Source organism: Larimichthys crocea, unplaced genomic scaffold (genome assembly GCF_000972845.2).
Source record: "Larimichthys crocea isolate SSNF unplaced genomic scaffold, L_crocea_2.0 scaffold269, whole genome shotgun sequence".
Taxonomy (NCBI): Eukaryota; Metazoa; Chordata; class Actinopteri; family Sciaenidae; genus Larimichthys; species Larimichthys crocea.
The window spans coordinates 1,309,467-1,333,314 of NW_020853550.1; the positions used below are offsets into that span (position 1 = coordinate 1,309,467).

The window sequence follows — 23,848 nt, forward strand, 5'->3', positions numbered from 1 at the left end:
ACAGGTTGAACTCAATGTGAAAAGATTGCTTGAGTTCATTCCCCTTTGGAAATAAATCTACTAATTGCTGCGATTCCGCTGGAATTACTCTCCATCCTGGTTTTAAAGTGCTGCAAAGTTCAGAGCAAAAATAAATACATTACCGGCTGTGTTACTGTATGGTCATCTTGGTGAGCAGCAGCCTTTTTCTAAGAGTTTATAGGTCAATACGTGCTCAGTCGTACACAGTCACATTTTTATTATTTCATGACAGCTGCTATTTGCCTTGTATTTCACCGTTTGGTTGAGGGAGTATCTTAAGCACCAGGGAGAGCAGTTATCCTCCCAGCACACAGCCATAAGGGAGAATAACTGATGACAGTCACTGTCATTGTTTTACCCCAATGAACTGCTGTGCAGCTGGGGACTGCTGCTAGACCAAGACAACCCACATTGCGAAAGCCTCAATGATAAAGTGATATTCCTCCAGAGAAAACAGTACTCACTGTGTGTAGTGATAATGCAGTTTGTAGCGCTGCAGTCTGAAACACATTGCTCCACACCTTCAAACACACCTCCATTCATGGGCGTCCTCCGTCATCCACCCACAGTCAGCGCCTACTCCAATGGACGAAAGCCACCGCATCCCGCGCGGTTTTCAATTTGTCATCCAGGAGAAGTATTTAGGATAGGTGCAAGTCACCGGTATGGGAGAGGTAGGAAGAGGAGAGTCCCGAGGGTCGAAAACTGAACAGTGCATAGTGTTGTTAGCGTGTGTTTAAGTCCACGTTGGATATATGCTTACTGGAGTCCCGTCGTCCCGTGGAGTGGATTGTGTATTTCTTGACTTGGATCAGCTGTTTCAAGCGTCCGGAGGTGCCGGGTCCGGTGGAGAAGACCGACCGACCGACCGACTGACAGACTGACACATTTATTTTCAACTTCGGTACAGTGAGTACCCGTTGTACATTTTGTTTTCGTTGTTTTTTTCCTTTTGTTTTGTACTGCACCGCGACGAGAGACGCTGGTTTATTTTGAGTTATTTCCTTATTTTTTGTGTGGGTGTCCGCGGTAAAACCCGGAGCGGATTTTTTGTTTTGTTTTGGCCTATGTCTGAACTGAACTGTGGGTGTTGGAAAACCCAGGAACAGACCGTTCCCAACCAAGGACTGAACTGAACTCTTGTTTTTTGGTTAGTCCGGCAGTGAAAAAAAAAAATATATTCACATTCTGAAAATCACCTTGCAGGTGTGTTGATTGCTTATTTTTTTGCTGTGTTAAGCTGCCTGTTTATTATATTTGTGTGGGTTGACTGCATTATTTTTGTTCTGTTTTATTTTATTTTTTTGTCAGACTTGACTCTGACTGGCACCCCGGCATTTTTTGTAGTTGACCCGCTACAAAAGTGGCACCCCAGATATCTGGATTCATTAAACACCCTGGATTGAAAAAAAAAAAAACACACACCTTCAACCAACACCTGTTAAAATGGCTGCAGCAAACCAAAATGGCAGTCCAACTCAGCCAGCAGCAGAGAAAAGGACCACATATTCATTGTTGGATATGGATTTGTGTGGTTCATTAAACCCGGATTTGTCGCAACCTCTCATTCCTCTGGCAGTGGCATCACACAGTGAAATTGGAAAGCATGATGGTTGTTCATCTTTATGGACGACTGAAGCAATTTTGGAGGAAAAATTCAAAATTCTAATGGAAACACAAAAACAACACAAGGAGGAGCTTGAAAAAACAGTTGCAACTTTATTTAAAAATGTCATGTCAACATATGAACAACAATTTCAGTGCTTGCATGAAACTCTGGATAAACAATCAACTTTTCTGAGGAATCAGTTTTCAGCCGCTCTTTCCGGGGAGGGGGAGACTGGCAACTCTATTGCCTTCTTTTCTGCGGAAGCTCCAGCGGCCGCTGCACTGTTCCCTACACAGACCCCTTTGGAAGATGCAGACTTGATGCTGAGAGCAGTTCAGGAGTCTCACCTGGAGGAGCACATTAAGCCTCAGTTACACAATTTGTTAGGTAACAATGTGGATGTGTGTACAACCAAAGTGGGACGTACTGGAATATTAAAACATCAAATCTTTCTCACCAGTCCTGTACCCATCCGACAGAAACCCTATCGGGTCTCCCCTCCCAAACAAAAGGTGATGAAGGAACTCATTGAGGACATGCTGAAGGATGACGTCATCGAACCTTCTTATTCTGCATGGGCCTCACCTGTAGTCCTGATTCCCAAAAGAGAAGGAAAACCAAGGTTTTGTGTCGACTTCCGTAAAGTGAATGAAAACACAGTCACTGATGCTTATCCCATTCCCACCATCCAGGAGATATTGGAGAGTCTCTCAGGTGCTGTTGTTTTCTCTTCCCTAGACCTAAATAGTGGCTACTGGCAAGTAGAGATGGATCCAGAGGTGAGGGAAGTCACAGCCTTTATCTGCTCTCATGGACTGTTCCAATTTAAAGTCATGCCATTCGGACTTAAGAATGCCCCTGCCACCTTCCAAAGGCTCATGGAGAGAGCACTGGGAGAGTTGAAGGGAGTCATCTGTTTTGTCTACTTGGATGACATCATCATCTTCTCGTCATCCTGGGAACAACATTCATATGATGTCCAGGCTGTCCTGGACAAACTCCGGAACGCAGGTCTGACAGTGAACATGAAGAAAAGCAAGCTTTTCAGAACCTCTTTGAAATTCCTGGGCCATATCGTCTCTGCTACAGGAGTCCAGGTGGACCCAGACAAAATTGAGGCTGTACAGAACTTCCCTGCACCCACCAACCTGAAAGCTCTACAAAGGTTCCTGGGCATGGCTGGGTGGTATCACCGATTTGTCCCCAATTTTTCCCAGATTGCGGAACCACTGAATGCCCTAAAGAAAAAAGGAGCCAAATTTCGCTGGTCACCTGAATGCCAAACAGCTTTTATTACACTGAAGAATCACCTGGTCAAACCACCTGTCCTGGCCCATCCAAACTTCAATGCTCCCTTTGTGGTATACACCGATGCCAGTGAGATTGGGCTTGGGGCTGTGCTCGTCCAGAAATCGAGCTATGGAACCGAGGAAGTCCTCGCCTTTGCCAGTCGCAGTCTAAACCCTGCAGAGAAAAATTATGCTGCCACTGAGCTTGAATGCTTGGCCGTGGTGTGGGCAGTGGAGAAATGGAGAACTTACCTGGAAGGTAGACTGTTCACGGTGGTTACCGATCATGCCTCCCTTCTATGGGTGTTCAAAACCACCAAACCCAGCACCCGACTGATCAGGTGGGCACTCCGGCTTCAAGAATTTACCTTCACTGTGGAATACAGAAAGGGAAAATATAACACTGTACCAGATGCCCTCTCCCGAGCTCCAACAGACTCCCTCCATACAACCGCACCTGTGTATGCTACCGTCATGTCTGCCCCTCCAAAACCATCAAAAGAGCTTCCCATCTCCATTGAGGCTCTGTGGAGGAGACAACAGGAAGATCCAGAGTGTCAAGTTCTATATCAACAAGTAGTAGAAATGGGACAAGACAATGATACGAACCCGGCATACATCATCATGGACGATCTCCTCTACCGGTGCATCACCCTTCCTTACAAAACCATCTACCAACTCTATATACCTCCAAGTTTCCGCTCACAGTTGCTGGACTACTTCCACCAAGATCCCCTCTCTGGACATCTGGGCAGGCACAAAACCTACCGAAGACTACAACATCTTGTCTTCTGGCCAAAGCTGAGCTGGGATGTCAGAGAACATGTAAAGAACTGTGCCACGTGTCAACGGTATAAACCAGAAAACAGAAAACTTGCCGGAAAACTTCAGCAAACTCAAGCTCACCGCCCCTGGGAGATGCTGGGAGTGGATTTGATGGGTCCTTTCCCCAAAAGCTCCAAACAAAACGTTTATCTCCTGGTGTTTGTTGACTATTTCTCCCGGTGGGTTGAACTGTTCCCCATCAGAAATGCCACTGCTGAAACCATCTCGCAGATCATGGTCAAAGACATCTTGACCCGGTGGGGCATTCCTGACTACATCCTGTCGGACCGGGGAACACAGTTTGTTTCCTCAGTTTTCCAAACTGTATGCAGGACCTGGAATGTGGGACACAAATTAACATCTGCATACCATCCACAAACTAACCTAACAGAGAGAGTGAACCGTACCCTGAAAACAATGATAGCTTCCTATGTTGGTGATAATCATAAACATTGGGACAAGAACCTGGCTGAATTCCGGTTTGCAATTAACTCTGCAGTCCAGGAGTCAACTGGCGTTTCTCCTGCCGAACTTAATCTTGGTCGTTCCCTGAGAGGACCCCTTGACTCCCTGTTGCAACCTCAGGAAACTGCTCCTGACACTCCTCCATACCTCAAAGTCACACAGCTCAAAGATCTCTGTTCCTTCGTGGAAAAAAATCTGGACTCTGCTCGTCAACGCCAAAAAAGAAACTATGACAAACACAGACGTGACCTTGAGTTTCAGGAACTGGACAGAGTCTGGTTGAGAGCCCATCCTCTCTCCAAGGCTGACAAATCTTTTGCTGCCAAACTAGCTCCAAAATGGCAAGGGCCATATCGGGTAGTTGAACAAGTCGGGCCTGTAAATTATAAAGTTGTCCTAGAAAATTCCGGCACAGACTTGAAAGTTGTCCACATCTCCCGCCTTAAACCTTGTTACCCGACTGCTCAGGATCTGCAGGAGCAGGAGAAAAAACACCTCCTTGAAATCTTCAATGAGGAGTCGGATGAAGAAGACTTCCTGGGATTTACAGACTCCTCCTGTTCTACCTTTAATGGAGGATTGATTAAAGGATCTGCCGAGAAACTAGGAAATTACAATTTTAGCAATCCCACTGACTCAGACAACGACTGACCAACATCCCTTAAACAAAAACCTAGAATGTGATTCTGTGTAACCACACATACTGGTCGAACTACTGCGCCTTACCGTTGGTCGGCTTCTGTTAAGGGGGGGGAAGTGTAGCGCTGCAGTCTGAAACACATTGCTCCACACCTTCAAACACACCTCCATTCATGGGCGTCCTCCGTCATCCACCCACAGTCAGCGCCTACTCCAATGGACGAAAGCCACCGCATCCCGCGCGGTTTTCAATTTGTCCTCCAGGAGAAGTATTTAGGATAGGTGCAAGTCACCGGTATGGGAGAGGTAGGAAGAGGAGAGTCCCGAGGGTCGAAAACTGAACAGTGCATAGTGTTGTTAGCGTGTGTTTAAGTCCACGTTGGATATATGCTTACTGGAGTCCCGTCGTCCCGTGGAGTGGATTGTGTATTTCTTGACTTGGATCAGCTGTTTCAAGCGTCCGGAGGTGCCGGGTCCGGTGGAGAAGACCGACCGACCGACCGACTGACAGACTGACACATTTATTTTCAACTTCGGTACAGTGAGTACCCGTTGTACATTTTGTTTTCGTTGTTTTTTTCCTTTTGTTTTGTACTGCACCGCGACGAGAGACGCTGGTTTATTTTGAGTTATTTCCTTATTTTTTGTGTGGGTGTCCGCGGTAAAACCCGGAGCGGATTTTTTGTTTTGTTTTGGCCTATGTCTGAACTGAACTGTGGGTGTTGGAAAACCCAGGAACAGACCGTTCCCAACCAAGGACTGAACTGAACTCTTGTTTTTTGGTTAGTCCGGCAGTGAAAAAAAAATATATATTCACATTCTGAAAATCACCTTGCAGGTGTGTTGATTGCTTATTTTTTTGCTGTGTTAAGCTGCCTGTTTATTATATTTGTGTGGGTTGACTGCATTATTTTTGTTCTGTTTTATTTTATTTTTTTGTCAGACTTGACTCTGACTGGCACCCCGGCATTTTTTGTAGTTGACCCGCTACAAGTTATTATCCAAATATTAGCGTGTCTGTTATGACAATACATTTTCCTTTGGACTACAGACTAGATATGGCACTCATCGTTACTAACTCTTACATTTCCATAAAGACTGCAATGAAAGCCTAAACAGCTCCCGGCAAGGTGTTTTCAGATGGAGATGTCCTTCATATTGATGGTTATGTTAAGGCTGAGGAAGTGTCTTACTAGAAAAGTTCTGCCAGTCATTGAAAAGAAGGCCAACACATTGGCTCAATGGATACAGCTGTCACCTGACAGTGTGGACGTTGCATGTTCTCACTTTGTCTGCTCACGGTTCCTCCTGGTGAATGTGTTTGTCAGGCTCTGTGTTGAACGAACAGCTTGTTCACAGCATATCCTGCCTCTCACCAAAGTCAGAGTGTTAGAAAATGGATGGCTGAGTGTTCAAAGTTAAGATAACAGTGCAGTGTGTACTTGAATGACATGTTGCATCACTCTTCAGTTAAGAAAACCATTCATTCTGAAAAAAATGACAGTTCAGAGGAAAGTTTGTCCTTGTCACCTTGGACACAGTCTTTCTCAGTGGACTGAGTTCACTAGAGCAGGATGATGAGACGTGGTTCTCTCCACACCGTGGATTGAGTCTGCTCAGTATTTACGGTCTTCCGTGTGAAGCTGTGAGATGTGGTTGAAAGCTTCAGAAATCGCTAGTAAGTGGACCCGAAAGTAAGGTAAACAGATGGTTTATTTGGTTTTCTATTGTCCAGGTTCTGAGACATCTATCTTTTTGCCAAAGACAATAGAGGTCAAAAGAACTTTGTTTGCTCTGTGATTTATCAGGTGTTATAGGGGCATTTTTTCTGGAAATTCAGTTTTTCATCATTGGGACCACAACAGACCAAGTTCCATTTAACTCCATTGTATATATCTGGTGACAAAAATCTCACAGATGAATACAGAGTTTCAGAACCTGAACAAGTAAAGCCTCTAAATCTTCTGTATGGCTCAATACTTTTAGAGTTGAGTGAGAAAATCAGGGACTATGTTCCAAAATTGTTTGTGATTTTCACTGTGTGCAGTGTTTACATACAGATTTGTCACATGCTGAGGTCATATGCCAAGGAATCAATAGAAATCCACTTGACATTACATGAGGGCTACTGTGTGCTGCCTTTGTGGCAGTTGGCTTCAAATCGTGGACACACTCATGTAGGTCCATTGTTGCGTTGTCTCATCGTATTTAAACCACACCAGAATGGAATAATGTCATTTTGCTAATCTGATGCTTGCATTTCCTGATTCGTCGTAATTTTCATTTCCAGTCTGTACTCTGGCTGCACCTCAGTTAGCAAGTCCCTGTTAGAAGCCTTTGAGCTCCAGATACACTTACACAGAGAGATGGGACTAAGAGGGCCAGTCAAGCCTGCAGGAGTGCATCTGAAGTGGTCTCTACTTTACACAGGAGGACTAGAGTGCATAAGTCATGCACTCTGTGAACATATTTGTCTGGCCCGAGCCCACAGAGTTCAGCCTGAGTGCAACCCTCCACATGTAACTCTGCATCCCTGGCTTGCACTCCCTCCACCTCCTCTCATGCGTACACGTACACACACCTACACTACCTGCTGGCAAACTGCCCATATTGCTGTTTGGTACTCTACCCACAGGGAAAAAGATACTATCTTCCAATAAGACTGAGAGTTCATTTTTATTCCATCATGCAGATAGCAAATTGAGGCCAGTGTGGGGCTAATATTGTACATTACCTGCCAACAAATGCGCTATTTACCTCTGCTCTGTATCCGTCTTCTTTCACCAGCAGTCATTGTCTTTCACACAAGTAATTTAATTTTAGGTTAATTTCATGAGTCATTTTGGAAATACACAGAAGAACAAATCAATTTTTTATGGCTAAGAATCTAGCGTGTCTCTCCTGCCTTGAATAGATATTGCTGAACTGAAGGATTCATAATATTGTTTATAGAGGGCCTGTGGACTGTATTTATGTCTTCAGAAAGGAGAAGTACTAAAATTCAAGCTGTGTGTGTGTGTGTATGTGTGTGTATGTGTGTGTATGTGTGTGTATGTGTGTGTGTGTGTCTTGGATGTGTGTGTTTGTGTATGTATGGTACTGTACGTACGTATCATACACAGACTATATAAGTGGCATTTATGAATTCCCTATATGTTATGAGCATTATGTCAACAATCACAGCACCATTGAAACCATACTTGCGAGCTCCTCTGCTTGGCCGAGTGCTCCATCAAGAACAATTAGTAGTTGTTTGTCAGTGTGAAGTCAGTGAGGGAACATGTCCTTGTACCAACTAATGGCTGATTGTAGGGTTGTACAACAATGTACTATACCCCTCCCTGGCAGTTAAAAAACAGTGACTTTGCAAAATGTGCATCAAAGAAGTCACATGATGACAACTTTTTTTTTTTAAGGTGAGAATAATGACTTGAAATGCATGACTATATTGAATCTAACTAAACTACCCAAGGCTAAAACGTACAGAACATACAGTTGTGGAAGAACTTATCAAAGTGCGTCCAGAATGAAGACTTACCACCAGTAGCAATCTAGTTAAGAGTACACCCCAATGTAAATATGACAACTGGAGGTATTGGAAGCATATTCCTCCTATTCAATGAAAGCTAACATCATCAGTCTCTCCAGTGAACACACAGAGTTGGGACATCCATATATCATATCAACCCTTCATCCAACAGCAAACAAGCCAACCCTTCAGCAAGAATTAACGGAGCATTACTGGGATTAGTAGCATAATGTAATTACTGAGCTTCAAACTGTAATCACTCAATTACTGAATGAAGTAATCACATTACTGGAACACAATGCTAATGTGATACCCAACACTTCCATTTCATTGATTGCTATTGGTGATCAGTAGGAATCACAACAACAGGTTGATTGCGTAGCTTACAGTGTCAGTAGTTACATTTTCTAAATAGACATAAATCAAGTAGAAGTACAACTGGAAAAGAAACCATGATTGTCAGGGAGTAATAAACAATCTTCCACATTATTGGAGTAATAACCTGGCTTTATCATCACCATGTCTGGCCTCAGAACAAGACGTAGTAGCCAAAAGGTCTTGTAAAGATCTCTGCAGTTGATAATGTCAGTAAGTTAGTTTTAAAGCTCAAATAGGAAGGAAGGATTTGTGCCAAGTACATGTTGGAGAGTGGGTTTAAAATCTCCAGCTCTCAGTGCCCTATTCAAAGTATCTGAATTATTGGCAGTGATCAGCTGCAACTCCAACAAGAACAAGAAGAGGCGTCATTGTAATTCTGTACATTGCGTGTTTGGATAGATCAAGTTGAGATTTTAGCAGTTATTGATCAGTCAGTATCCCTGAAACTGGCTTCAGTGTCGTCATACCTTATGGGTGTCCAGGGATGCTGCATAGAGATGACGCCTGCTGCCCTCCCACTCGTGCTTGTCTCCTTTGGCTGTGATGTATTGCCCAGTGTGCGATACGGTTAATTTCATTATCCCGTTTGGTTGAACAACTAAGGATATAATTGACACAGGAACAGAGGAGAAAATGAAAGTTTGGCTCAAGACAACCAGCTGTATACTTACAGCGGCCGGCAGAAGCAGCTTCTCTTCACCCAAAGGGAGTCACGCACAGAAGAGAGCAATAAACACTATCAGAAATGAAATATGAGAGAAATCGCATTTATTGGCTTTTCACACTTTCTAAAGCTAAACTGCATTCTCCTAGTCCCAGCTTTAAGCACAAAAGGAAATTGAGATGGCTGTTGAAACTTAGAAAGGCAGAGTAGTTCTCACATCTTAGACCTTATAAAACTCTTTGAAATTACATGTTGAAACCTGGAATGGGAATTGTAATCTGTTCTTAAAAAAGTGTCATGGCATGAAGGTTTCTTATAACCAGTGTATTGTGAGATGATTACATTTGGTTGCAGTGGGTTTCTTGAGGTCATGTAATGAAAACCACTTATTGTCAGGCTCATATCATTTAATTGGCTTGGCTGCAGCCCCCTGTCAGTTCATTTTCAACATGCCTGGATTGTGTTTGCCCACATTGCTCCGAGATTCCTGCCATTCCCTTCTACTGGGAATTTTCCACATTTTGTGTGTATTGGTGTGTGACTCCGCCAGCTTTGCCCAGAATCACGTCAAGGCAATACTTTATTTAGTTTTTTGGTTTGAGTCTATTTTATTGTAGCCTGAAATTGACAGAAAATAGACTGTAGGTAATTTTCACCCAGATTAAGTATGTTTCCAGATGGAAGGTTAAGGCACTGTGGAGAAGTGCTTGAACAAGTGTGACGCATAATTCCCTGTGGCCCCATTCATCTGTGATTATTAAAACTTTATACTTGATTGAAAAACTCTCTGGGTCTAGAAAATGTTAATTATACTAATCCTCACTATGATTGGACTGACAGCTGCTGGAGCCCAGTTGATTGTCAGCGAGGCACATTTGCCACAATATACTGGCATTGCAGCTTTTCTACAAACAGACATTCATTCCTCATCAGGTTTTTGTTTTTTGTATTGATTTGTGAGTTGAAGTGGAAGGCAGAAAGGAATCCAACAACTAAGATCAGATTGATATGTCTGTCATCGTTGAAGAATGCTTGGTATCACTCATATGAAAGTAGAGGAAATGTGGTTACGGTGTGTTCCAATGAGACAAGAAACATATCTAATAATCACAGGATTACCTAGAAAATCTGATGCGGACCTTAATGGATTTTATTACAACTTTAGTCTTATTTTCATATTTTCATAGTTATGACCACCACTCATATTGGAAATAATGCTACTTTTCTCAGTAAGATAATTACTAAGATCTGGGAATACAATGACATCCCTTAAAATATGTCTGACGGGGCAGGTAGTTAGACAATCATTTGATTTTAATCAAACCTCTAGGTTAGCTATTTGGAATTTGAAATGAAGACAAATGGTAAAATTACAACCATGGTGTAATGTGGTTTGGATTATTTAGCTAAATTGTAAAGTTGTCAATGTGTCAATTGACCTTTGTGTTTTTTTGTCCAGTCATACCTATATCTCCATTACATTCATGAGAGCAATGTTTTGTCTAATCAAATTATGGCCCAAACTAAATCATAATAAGACCCAAGTAGCAGCTCTCAAAAAAAGCGCTGATAACCAGCCCAGCAGCAAACAGCTGAACACAGGAACATTTATCAGCTAAAGAGCCAGATATGTCCCCCAGGAGTTGGTGGAGACAGAAAAAAATAAGCGAAAAGGAAAATGAATATTGGACTTAAAATCATTTGATGGTCAGAAATAGGACTATAGTGAACCCCAATGTCCCATGTCTAGAAAGTGTAGCATGAAAATGCCCCCCCAAAAAATCAACAAATGCAGCTTTAAATTGTCTATCAGTGTTGACCTTTACCTTGATATGTGCTAATCTCTAGCATTATTATTCTGCTACTGTTCAGCCACATTATACATTTCAACACACCCAAGTTGACAGCTTATTTATCAGCATCTAACATACACTTACTTTGTTAATATACCATATCAAACAACTCTACAACTCTGTTTAATTTGCTCTCATTAAAAAGCATCTGCTCCAGCAACATGGCCTGATCATTCATTTTCCCTTCACTTAGTCACGCTTCGTGGCCACGGTCTGTCACATCCCCTGCTTTCGTGTTCTCATACAGTTGCCCCTTTTTCATGCTTCTTCTCTCAGGTTGAGCAAAAATGGTCATGCTATGAGGATCCATCCATTAGAGAGGAGGATACAGCAGAAATATTTCTGCTGGCGACACTGTGTTGATTTATGCTGAAGAGAAGTGGGCACACTCTGGGTGTAGTTCCTGTTTAGCCCTTTATCCTCAAGAGTATCAGTGCTTCTCTCTGTTTTATCTGTCTAGGTTTTAAGGTATTGAGAGATTTCTTCCTCCACCTTATTATAGTGGTCATTGATACATTTCACTGGTGATTAAAACGTACATGAAAACGATGCAAAAGCAACCCCTGTTTTCAAAAACCATTCCTGTTACTCCATAACAGAATAACCCACAGACATTATTGTCAACAGTTTACTGTGGTACTGCTTTCTCTAGACTGTATAAAAACAGATCGGACCACTACAGTGTGTTTCAATCCACATGTTTTATATTTTTAATTTCAGAATAAAAAAATAAAAAAACAGTGGCAGCAGATGGAAAAATCAGCTCTGTTTGGAGTGATGAGGAGACTGCGACATTCCTCAAAAAAAATACATCAAACAAACATAAATGTCGTATTTCCATCACATTTTCCACATGGTTCCACAGCTCGTTATGTACTCTTCTTCTGTAATGCTTTAATGGCACCTGGCTGGAGAATTAGCGTTTATCTTGATGAGCTCAACTCCTAACGTTCACATAACAGTATTAGATTCAGTTATGCATGAATCTGAGTGAGTTTTGGCCAGTGACAATCGAGGGAAAAGAAAAAGATAACATATTTGCTGTGTTGTACATCGACTTTTAGGTAACCATCCTCTCAATAAAAAAGGCTTTAAATGCAGCTTTTAGATTAACTCTGTCAACTTTTTGTGCTAACATGCTCCTGCCTTTCTAGCATGTTCCAGGCTAATTCTCTTGTGCCACTTTCTGATTTGATCAGACAACAAGTGGTGCAGTCTTTCTGGAAAGACACCTGGCTTTTTTAATTCTTAAATGTACATTTTCAGGGCTCTGAGAAACAGAAATCTATCTGAGATTGAGGCAAACATCTCAGATATATCTTAAAATGTTAACAAATAACATCAAACCTGTCTGTTACTGCATAGCTCCGGGGGTAGGTGAGAAAATATTTTTGTAAATTGAGCGATTTAACTCTTTAATATTTTATTTGCAGTCTTTAAAAAGGTTAACACGTTTTAACAAGTAAACCATTTACCCCTTTTGCAAGATACATAATCCCTAAAATGTGAAACTCTTATAATATTATAGACTCTGATGGCGTAATAACAATTGTAATACCACTGGAGAGTAAAATGTGATCTACTTGTATGGCTAAATTCATAATTATACAGCAGCTCTCCAATCAATATGTACCATAACTAAGTTATGTACCGTGGGCTCCACCCACTCACAGCATAGTGCATCAGGAGCTGCTACCATCATTTCCCACCACTGATAACCCTGGCTCAGCACTTCAATTCTAATGTGGCCTGTTTGGTAACTAGAGGCAAATTCTGAGGAAGGCTCAACTATCTGGCATCCTCAGATGATATCATTAACTGGGTTTTATCAGGATACTAATCTTAATCTCTGCAACTGCGACTCTCTCATCTCGTCGTCAGTTCATTTAAAGGGGGAGTCTCGTGTTCTCCTCCTTCTTCTTCTCTCCCGTTGCTGCTCAGAAGGCTTCCAGTCAGAGCTCCTCCTGCTGCAGTCTTGTTGTTTATGATCGGCCATTGATTTTGCTTTTGACAAAGGACAGGTTAATCTTTTTGCTGGTCTCACACTGACAGCTTATGATTTCCTTTGGGCACGTTGTCTTGTTTTCAATCAGGTCTTGCCCCTCACTGCACTCCCCCCACCCTCATTGCCCCAAAGCACTTCCCTCACTGTGTTTGCTCTGCATGTCATCTGAAGACAGTAGTGACCAAGTAGAACATCGAGTTCAGTCACTCATCAAAGCAGCTTTGTAGAGACGGGATAGCATTATGCCATTAGTAAAGGATTTGTTATGCTTTGGTAGCTTCATCTGGAAAAACACAGCATGGATGAAGGTGTCAGAGTTCTACCTCTGCTAGTGTTTGTTTCACCCACCTGTATGGACTGGAATTCAATACAGCTGATAGATCACTCTCATTAGTTGTGTATTGAGTGCCGGGAGCCAAGAATCTGACACTTTTCTGCTGAAGGGAGAATCAGAAAAGACAAGAGCCTATTAGCTGGATGTGGTGGGTTATGATAGACAACTTGGGTATAATGAAGGAGTCTGTCAAACCTATTAAGGCTGACTGGTTACATTCTCTCAGATGGTTCAAAACCAGCTAAATTGGAAAGAGAGCCCTTTTCGTTTTAAAGCTGATAGACGTCACAGACAGTTTGCCCTCTGTGCGTTTCAGCAGTACCCTTTTAAAGGATGGAATTTTCCACCTTCATCTTTGCAGTGGATTTAACGGATCTGTCCAGTTACGTGACCACTGGGCTCTGACATGACATTCTTTAGAAACTGCGGTGACCCGCAGTCATGCTGGCATCTGTCAATACAAACACGCCTGGCTGCACATCTGCCCAAGGTTAAAGAACCAAATAGGTCATTTTGCTTTACGCAGCTTGTAATTTCCAGTGTTTTAAGCCGAGGTTTATACGCTGGCTTCCCACAAAAGCAGCTGCACTGAGACAAAAATGCAGAAAAAGGCATCTGCCAACTCTTTTTGATTTACATATCAATCTTCACAGCTAGATCAGGATTAGAGGAAATTGGGAAGCTGAGGGAAACAGGTTCCCTGTCACGTTTTGGTTTTGATGTAGGTTAAAAGTGCTCTGAGGTATCACAAGCATATTTTTAGAGTGCCAAGGAACAGCTAAAGTCAATCTTGTGCATAATTTAGACTGCTTGTAAATTAGCATTACGGCAGAGTTCTAAAATAAATGTGCGTGTGTGTGTGTGTGTGTGTGCGTGCGTGTGCACAAACTTGTTTGTTGAATTTCTGATGGTCTGCCTCTGATGGTCGGATTTTCTGTTTGCTGGCCGCTGGGATTTAACTGTCCTGGACCTGCTGGTCTGGAAAAGCAAAGAAGGCAGTTTCACTAGTTTAATTGGCAGCTTAGCTTTGCACTGAACTGCCTTCAGTTATGTATGAGACAGTTATTTAGCCAAATGTAATTTCGTGCTGTCGATGCAGTTTCATGTCTCATTTTGACCTGCTTAGAAGTGCATCATCATGACTTTCACTCTCTGATGTAACTGGACTTCCCATCATCCTGGCAAAATATGCAGGCTACAAAACAGATGCAAACCTTTCAGTTTTAGTTCCCTTCCTCTCCTGATTCATGTGTTTGTCATTCACAGATCAAGCAAAATTTGGAGAGGTGTCAGGTATGTGCTGCCCAGATTCCTTGGCATACTCCACGTCCTCATTATTCTGCCTGTAAACATACTGTAGACCTTTTCTCTCCACACTCAGAGTAACATGTCGTCTAACAAAAACTCATCAGATTTCCCTGAACACTTCTGGACTTTGGCTGTGTTGCTGCCTCTCATCTGTCAGTTCCAACCGATCCACATAAGATCATTGTTCTCCTCCAGGAGTAGTGAGATCTTACAGTGCTTCCTGCAGTGTCTCCTCTCTGATTCTCATCTTTGCTTGATAAATCCTTTCTCTGGGACTGTCAAATAGGCAGTCCTGTCTCGTTTTGTGGTCACAATACACTGACTCTGCCCAGTCATGGGTACATATCTCCTCTTCTTACACTATATGAGTTACATTCTAAGAAGCAGGCGTGATAAGCTGAGGCGGGGCTGTATAGTGAGTCATTAAAGCTTAAAATCACTTGTTTCACACCATTAGCTGCTTTTGGGAACGAGATGAGACAAATGTATGCACACACCCAACATCCATATGTGATTGAACATCTCATTTCAAAACCATGGATATTAATATGCCTCTAAAACATGCTGATAAGACACTCTTAAGTCTTCAGAATAAATGTGAAAACAATCTCCAAATCCATTTTAGACTGCAAAACCATCAATATTTAGAGTCTTCAGAGGTCCTAACAAAGCCTATAATAGCTGACAAACTGTTGTGGCGCTGGCTTTGAATGTGTCTGACCACCTCGTGTGGTGAGGACACTGCACGGAGACAAAGATGTCAGAGCAGAGAGATGAATTGAAGGCCCGTCCCTGGCAGACACAGGAGTTAGACACTGTGGACACCTTGTTCTTTAGAAGTCACTCGCCGGGCTGCACAACACTTATCACAGTGATAGATGCTTCAGCTAGACAGGGCTGTGACACGGCTGTGGGGCTGCAGGTCTGATAGCAGATAGAAGTGGATAAACAGAAAGACCTCAACTCCTGACCTCAGTAGGATTTTATTTAATGACATTTTATTATTCTGGATTTCAGATAGGCAGTGGTGTAGCTGTGCCTGGAGAAGCGTGTATGTAGGCCCCGATTTTGTTTTTACAGTGGAGCGTCCAGCAAAGTATACACCCTGCATCATGAACAGTGACATGTAAGACTACTCTTAGCTCATCCAAAAATGGGTCAGTAGAGTATTTGCGCATTGTCACTAAACTTCTGCTGCTCCCCCAGATTCCCTTTTAAATCAAATTATTTATATATATATAAAACTGCATATCTGAATGTGTGACAGGTGTGTTAGAGGAAAGTGCAACTTGAAAACAATGAGAAGGACTCCTCACAGTGTATCACTTACTGCTGAAGAAGTCTATTTTCTATTTTTATATATTTACCTTCATCAGGTGTATGGGCAGCATCACAACACTTCAATATACGACTGGTTGACTGAAAGATTAAGGCTGCTCATGTGTGTTGGGATGCTGCTATAGACAGACTCAAATGTAGTGTAATCAGTAAGTATTTTCAACAGTGAGACAGTGTGTACATTTTCATATTAAAATACTGTTCATACTATGGCTTGGCTGAATACTTTCTAATATTTCTACAAATTATTTACTGAGAGATGTGCATCCATATTTCCCAGTATGCAAAGGGAATTGACATTTTAATTTAAAACGTGAATCAGTAGTCATTGTCAATTCATTACTTTCCAACTTGTGGGCTGTAACTAAACCTTGATTAATAGATTACATAATTATTACCTTGTTTTCAAACTGACATGTGTCTATGATGGTGGCATCACAGCCATTGCTGGAAAAGTTTCATTTCGTGCACGCATATATGTAAGAATGAGTAATTTGCAAGGCCATGCACAACTTATGTAATAAACATACAGAGCCACCCAGCTCTGCCTCAGCATGCCTAAACCTAATCAACCAAACCAACAAAGGCAACCAGTACTAGCCAATCAGAGGTGGAATACAGCCATCTATGAGAAAAAAAAATGTCTTTCAGAACCTGAATGATGTGCATCAGAGGGGATTTAGAAGTGGGAATATGCAATGCCGGATGAAAAATAAGGAGGTATATGGCTATATATAGCTGCATACACCCTGCACGACACCACTCACTGTTTGTGATATTACATTCACCCAGCATAGACTTAAGGCCTTGTGCAGAGTGCATAATTCTGTGAAGACGCAGGCACAATGAAAGCACAGTGAGAGAAGATTTCATCAGCCTATGAAATGGGAAAGAATTACAGGATTGAATTGTTGACAGAGTAAAGCCTCTCTCTCTTTATCGGGTCAAGGATAAACTCTCATGAGCTTATGCTTTGGAAGGATATTGAAGCTGTGTAACAGCCTTCAGTGCAATAACAGACAGAACTTCATAGTGCTGGAAAAATGGAATTACCTCAGCTCTAAACAGAAGCCCCACTTTAGTGTGGGATACTGAGGAGGGCGGAGGGGATCGGTGTGTGTGGTAGCTTATGGTAATCACTCACAGCTCCAAAGAGGTGACTGTTAGCTGCACTGTTCCACTTCACGTCGCCACTGCTGACCCCTGTGTGAGGCACCCACATTCAATCGTGTCAGCGATGTCTTACTGAGAGCTCCTGGATGAGACCATTTTTATTGTAGCGGTGTCTTGATATAACCGTAGGACAGCATACTGATGACTGTAGAGCGGAGGCTCACATTCAGTGGGAGTAAGTCACTCTGCTGACAGCGAAATGACTTTTTTGTCCACTGGCCACAGAAGTTAGCAAATTACAAAATTTAGCAACAGTTTTGCCAGAATAACACAATGGCCGCACTGCAGGTGTCCTGCCAAAGGCTTCTACACAAGCTGCATTCAAATATTTACCAGCAGGTGGGTGGTGGTCATTTTCCTCTCTGTTAGCAAATTGACTGTAGAGTGAAAAATATTGGTACAGCCAGAACTGACAGAAAAGACTCTGAGTCATGATTGGGACTCAGCTGGAAGAAATAATCCCCCTTAATAAACACACACATAACCATTAAATCCCACAAAATGAACAAAAGTCACTTACATAATAGGATACAATAGGAGAGGGTTAAGTTTGGTGGAGGCAGCTCAGCAGCAATGGAAGTTGTTCTGTTCTGTCATTATTATCCAGCAGAAGTTTTCTCCCCCCCCAGCCATAACATCTCACTTATTACACACTATATATTCTGTATCTTTTCCATTGATGAGCTAGCTAACTACGCAGGGAGGTTTAATTTCCAATCCTGGTCCACTGTGTTGAAGTAGAGGATTCACATCAATGATCACAGACGGTCTAGATCGCTGTATGATGTGGGAGTCATGAGAACTCTTGAACTGGGCTAACTGATACCAATCAGCTAATGGAAGCGTGATATCAGTGCTCTGTGCTCTATGTATGAAATTAATACACATTATTATTATTATTATTATTATTATTATTATTATTATTATTATTATTTATTGACAGTCCAACTTCCAAGACATTTCCAGCTTGATTAAAATCACATATTGTCTAATGCCACTATCAAAGTACTGTACTTCTACATGAGTGGCATCATGTTCAGAGTGACATTAAGTCTCATTCACTTCAATGTGACCATTGCCATGGTACAAAGGGCTCAAGCAACACAACAACCTTAACCTGACTCAACTTTATATTTAATTAATAGTTTCCAGATGTTTTTTTCAGGGTGGCCTTCTGGCAAGGTGTTGCATTTGCCAGTCAAATACTGTATGTGTAAACTCTTATTCCTAGTCAATTTGTTTGTATCGTGGCATAAATTGACCTCATAACTGTCAAGTTAGAGGATCAAACAGTCTCTGGTTCTTATAGTATTATTGGCTTCTGTTAAGTTGCCACATAGCTAAAGGATACTGGCCCATACCCCGTCTGGGGCTGTGTGGGTTCTCTCCGGGTTCTCTGGTTTCCTCCCACAATCCAAAGACATGCAGGTTAATTGGTGGCTCTAAATAACCCATAGGTGTGGATGTGACCATGAATGGTTCTTTGCCTGTGTTGTGTTTAGAAGGCTATTCTACCAGTGTTACGGTGCTCTTTTAAAAAACTATGTGTTTTCATTACACTGCAGAGTCTCTGATCGGTATAGCAGGTTTTTGTTGTGACATTACTCAGCAAGACAAATAGTATAACATCATTTCTGTAATGCACTGTATGGAAATTAGGCTGGTCCTCCTTCTTTCATTTTTCTCTTGACATTTAGCTGTTACTCCTTTCCTCATTGCTTTCACATAAGGCTCTCCAAAACTCCTGCTGCCTCTTCATGGCAATTTAATGAGAGCCCCAAGAAACAAACTTTAATTTAGTTTGCTGCCTTTGTTGGGGAGGTAAAATGGCAACGCTCAATAATAATGCATGTGAATATGACCTGCAGTCAAATGCTTCTGAATTCTAAAAGCACTGCCACCCCACCAGCTAAAGCCAATACAGCATGCAGAATGCATTTATTTTCAAGCCAACATAATATTCCAGTTGTCTCCATAGAATTTGTTTATCATTATCTATCTAACACCTATCCAACACTCAATGGTAAAGTGTGGGTATACACAAGTATATGGAGTATATATACTTATTTTTCACTCAGCACTGGGTATACTCTCTTTCAAATCATTCAGTTGTGTTCTGCAAACTATTAATGACTGCAATGGCATAACTTAGTTGTTCAGTTTTCCTGAATGGCTGGAGTAAGGAATCAGGACTACTTACTACACTCAAAATGAATGAAGGTCTGCGGCTCAGTATTAATGGCAAATCCTGCACCTCTTCTGTGACTAATGCTGATTTCATAACGATCTTTACTCACTGAAGTCAAGCAGCAAAAGTCAAGTGACAGTGCAAATATTATTGACCTATTTTTTGAAGGGGAGCAAATATGCAATGTCATTAAACAAAGTGAATAAAGAACACTGGCTGATATAAGTTTTGAAACCAATATTGGTCAGCCAACAAACAAGGGCACATCATTTTCTTTGGATCTGCTGTATCTTGTCACAGACTTCGTAAGCATGCCTGCTGGGTGTGTGTTTGTACATTTGTGCTTTGCTGTCAGCAGCTTTACCCTTAACCTCTCCTTCTCTTCTGGCTTCCTGCTGTCTCCTCGCCCCGTGGGTGAGAGCCGAACCAGGCATGTTGGCTGCTTTGAAACATCAACACACACTGGGTTAATGTGTTAAAGCAGCCGACATCCAGTTTAAAACCAGTCCAGCTCTATTGTTGCACCACGGGAAGAAATGCAGTGTTTTGTATGCTGACATAGCATTCTGTGAGAGGGCACATGCCAAGGTTAACTGGGTTGTAGTGGCCAGTGGCTAATGTGCTTTCACATGGATTGCACCAATACACCTGGGTAAGACAACATCCCAGGGCTGACAGAGAGTAAAATGCTGCTTCGGTGCTGAACGGGGTGAAACAGTAGAGAACAATGCGTGATTGAAAGTTCTTCGACACTGAAGGTTCTCACTATAATGGCACAGACCTTATTAGATTCCTGAGCCGCATACATTTGCATAGTAATAAAAAAAAAAAAAGGATCCTTGTAAAGCTGCCATAACTGAAAGATTTCACATTCATGTGACGTGTGAAGACAAATACATGGTGTAAACTGTTTGTTTAGTTCAATAATTAGCATGATGAATGATGTCTTCAGGTATTGCTGTTAATCATGGTGATTATGGAAGACTGTGGTAGCCTGATTTAACCTGTTTCATAAAAATGTCCATAATTAAAAAAGAAACGTTTATATCTAATATTTGTACTAGCAATGCAGAATGATCATATTGAACATACTGTAGCAAAATATCATATGCATCATTAATTTGTGAGTAATTTCATCGCTTCTATTTTTTTTCTGTTATTTGTTTGTTACCCTCTAGGCCACTCTCCATAAATGATAAATTGCAATTTTGTACTGTGAATGCAAGACAAAGAAAACAATAAAAGTTGCTCTGTTTTCATCATATCACAACTGTTTTTACCATTAGAATTTAGTTCTTTTCACCCCTCATAGATTATGTTTGTGTCCTTGATTAGTGATTAAGACAGCACATGTTGACTCTTTCACAAAGCCACAGTCATTCCCATAACTAAACCTGACGACACATGGGACCTGATCTCCGGTGCCTCTGGTCTGTGCACCTCCTCACTTTTCTATATTTTGTACATTGTCACATCACATCAGAAAGTGACACAGCGAGATTCCTTTGTGACCCGACTATGTGCTTTCAGCCGATAACTGGATAGCAAGTTAAACGTGCCCTGTGGAGTTTTCTTGTAAACAAACAAACATTACGTTCACATAATATTTTGTATTCTTGTGGTCTGACAGACACACTGAATGCTTTTCTTCCATCATAGAATATTTGCAGAGCAGATTGTTTTAATCATTTGAAATCATAGTTTACATCCTTGAAACCTCATCAGTAGTCTTTTTCACTGGTTTGTTGGCACAGTGTTCCATTTCTTTACTCATTACCACCCCAAACTGTTGACCGGTGAAAAAGAAACCAGCATCAGGATCTTGTATGACGTCGACCAAACCAAGTGGTTTTGTTTAAAACCTCCATAGGATGGCCTGCCGTGTCCGGATATCTTGTACGGAGGAGTTTATACTCCAGCAGAGCACAATTTTAGAAAGCTGCGTGGTTTTATACAGGTAACACATGACCTAACTCAACTTATAACCTTTTCAACAGTTTGGAGTTGGCCGGCGGCACAAATTCACACTTCACTAAAGTTGAACTCACACTTCCTCCACTCTAATGCAGCATTTACTGATTCCTCCTGAAGCAAACTCCTAGCTTTCTTAGTTGTTCATTTGTTGCTTCAGAGAGTGTGTAACCAGCATCTATCATGTATTAGCAACAGTCCATGAAACAAAAAGGTGCAGCTCTGAATGAATGAGTGGGTTGAGGCTTTACCACATACTGTTTTGTTCAGCAATCCCCTCCAGTATGTCAGCCTGTCCTTCAGGAACTGTATCGCCAGACAGGGCTCCACGTTTCTGATTATGCTTATGTGTTACAAGGCCTGTTTGTTTTTCCGCTCCTTGATCTGCTCCTCGGGGAGAAGGAGATATAGGCCACGAACATACTGTGAAGTGGTTTGTTCAGCCTATCAGCACAAAGCCTGCGGTTGCTGGTGGTGGCAATGCACAGCGCAGCGAAGTGGCCGGTTAAACAACCTTCCCTCTAACACAGTTCCCAGCACTCTGCGCTCAGAGGTGCGATAAACTGCAATAATTAATCGCAAGATAACCTCTGTGTTTTTTTTAAGGCAGGCCTCTTTACATGAGCTGAGCAGTGGGCACCATCAGTAATTAAATCTTTGTATTTACTACAGAAGCTTATAAATATCTCCCTCTGTAGACTTCATTGATGTGATGCTGATGAGCGAAATGAGATGGAGAGAATGATATGAATGAGAGGGAGAACGCTATAGAGCAAAGCCGATTTGCAAAGGCCTCACACTGAAGCAGAGAAGGTTAATTGGATTCTGTCAACATGATATTGTCGGGCAATGTTTAATTCTCTCAGATCGCCACTTGTGCGCCATTGTTTAATTTTCTCCTTTGGAGAAAATAATTGTTTGATCTTGTCATAATCAGTGCACAATAACTTTATGAACCTATCAGGACTCAACTGTATCCTCCATGACTGTTTGTTCAGGAGCAAGGGCGTGTTGTTCTTTGAGGAGAAAATAATATCCATAAGCGCTTAGGACATCCAGCATTAGACAATTATAATACCATGTGCAGGGGCACTTACAGAGTCGGGGACAAGATGCGGCGTATCCGACGAAAAGAGAAAGATTTGGATTTCCATGTTATATAAAGCAAAACCGCTTAGGCCTGAGAAGCACAGCACAGGGCAGACTGTGTGTTACATAACAGACAGGAAGTACACACTACTCATCCATCAGGAGGAAATAAAGAGGCGGGGTTTGTTTTTAGCCCTGGGATTTGTGTTAACAGAAAAAAAAAAGTTCTCACCCTCACCAGCTCAATGCTGTGTGTTGTTGCGAGGCTCAGACGGTCCCTGTGTTTGTGTTTTATCTCTTCCTCGTCTGGAAGCTGCACTGAGCGATGGGTGGTGCAGCAGCAGCACAGGACTGTGTTTCCAGTTGAACTGACCTTGGTGTGTTGTGCTGATTAGAAGAGGGAGTATACCGTATTGGCTCCTCAGCAACACCATCACCCCAGAAACCTGACCCCTCTCCCTCCCTCAGGAAACCAAATGCAAATGATTGTTCTTGTGCACAATCAGTGTGGCAGTACTGATACACGACACAACCTGTGTTCACCGCTACTGAGGCTGCGGTGTGAAGCGATACATGTCATTTTCAACATGTTTCCACTGAACATGAAACACTCACATGTACACACAGCAGCATATTTGTTCTCATATTCCAGAGGTGTCACGTTGTATTACAATGCAAAGTATTGATCCATGACATTTAAGTATATGTCTATTGTGCTGTTCCCTGGAGGTAACTGCGGCGATTCAGAAACCACACAGAAAAGATCTCTGGGAAGAGCAGTGCAGACTAGTGATGGGAAGTTTAATTCTTTTTAGGATCAGATCAAATCATGACTCCCAAACGGCTCTTTGTTTTACCATTTATACCTTTTCTAATTCAGCCAAGTTTAGCACTATTTTGTCTTATGATTTGTATGTGTACACATATATCATTTAAACTATTAAATATATCCTTTGTACTGAAGTATTCAAAAATAAAAATTACATTTTCAAATATCAATAAATTGCTGTAGCCAGTTGTTTTCATTGCATTTACAGACCCTTGTAACTCTCTGAAACCGCCCAGTGAATGCACTAACTTAATTGTAGAACCGCTCTGCTACACAAAGCAGATAGAAACACCTATAAAAACTATAAAAAGCATAGAAATAAAAAAATTTAAAAAAAGGAC

The 23,848-nt window shown here is 41.8% G+C and overlaps 1 protein-coding gene across 1 annotated transcript in view; it reads left to right on the forward strand.

Annotated features, from left to right (window-relative positions):
• LOC113744885 (IQ motif and SEC7 domain-containing protein 2) overlaps positions 1–15,029 on the forward strand; it is a 49,997-nt gene extending 34,968 nt beyond the window's left edge. Inside the window, exon 2 of the mRNA XM_027275971.1 lies at positions 14,878–15,029. Within this exon, the coding sequence (XP_027131772.1) occupies positions 14,878–14,971 (94 nt within the window). The 3' untranslated portion in view covers positions 14,972–15,029. The remainder of the gene's footprint in view (positions 1–14,877) is intronic.
• The last annotated feature ends 8,819 nt before the right edge of the window (positions 15,030–23,848 follow it).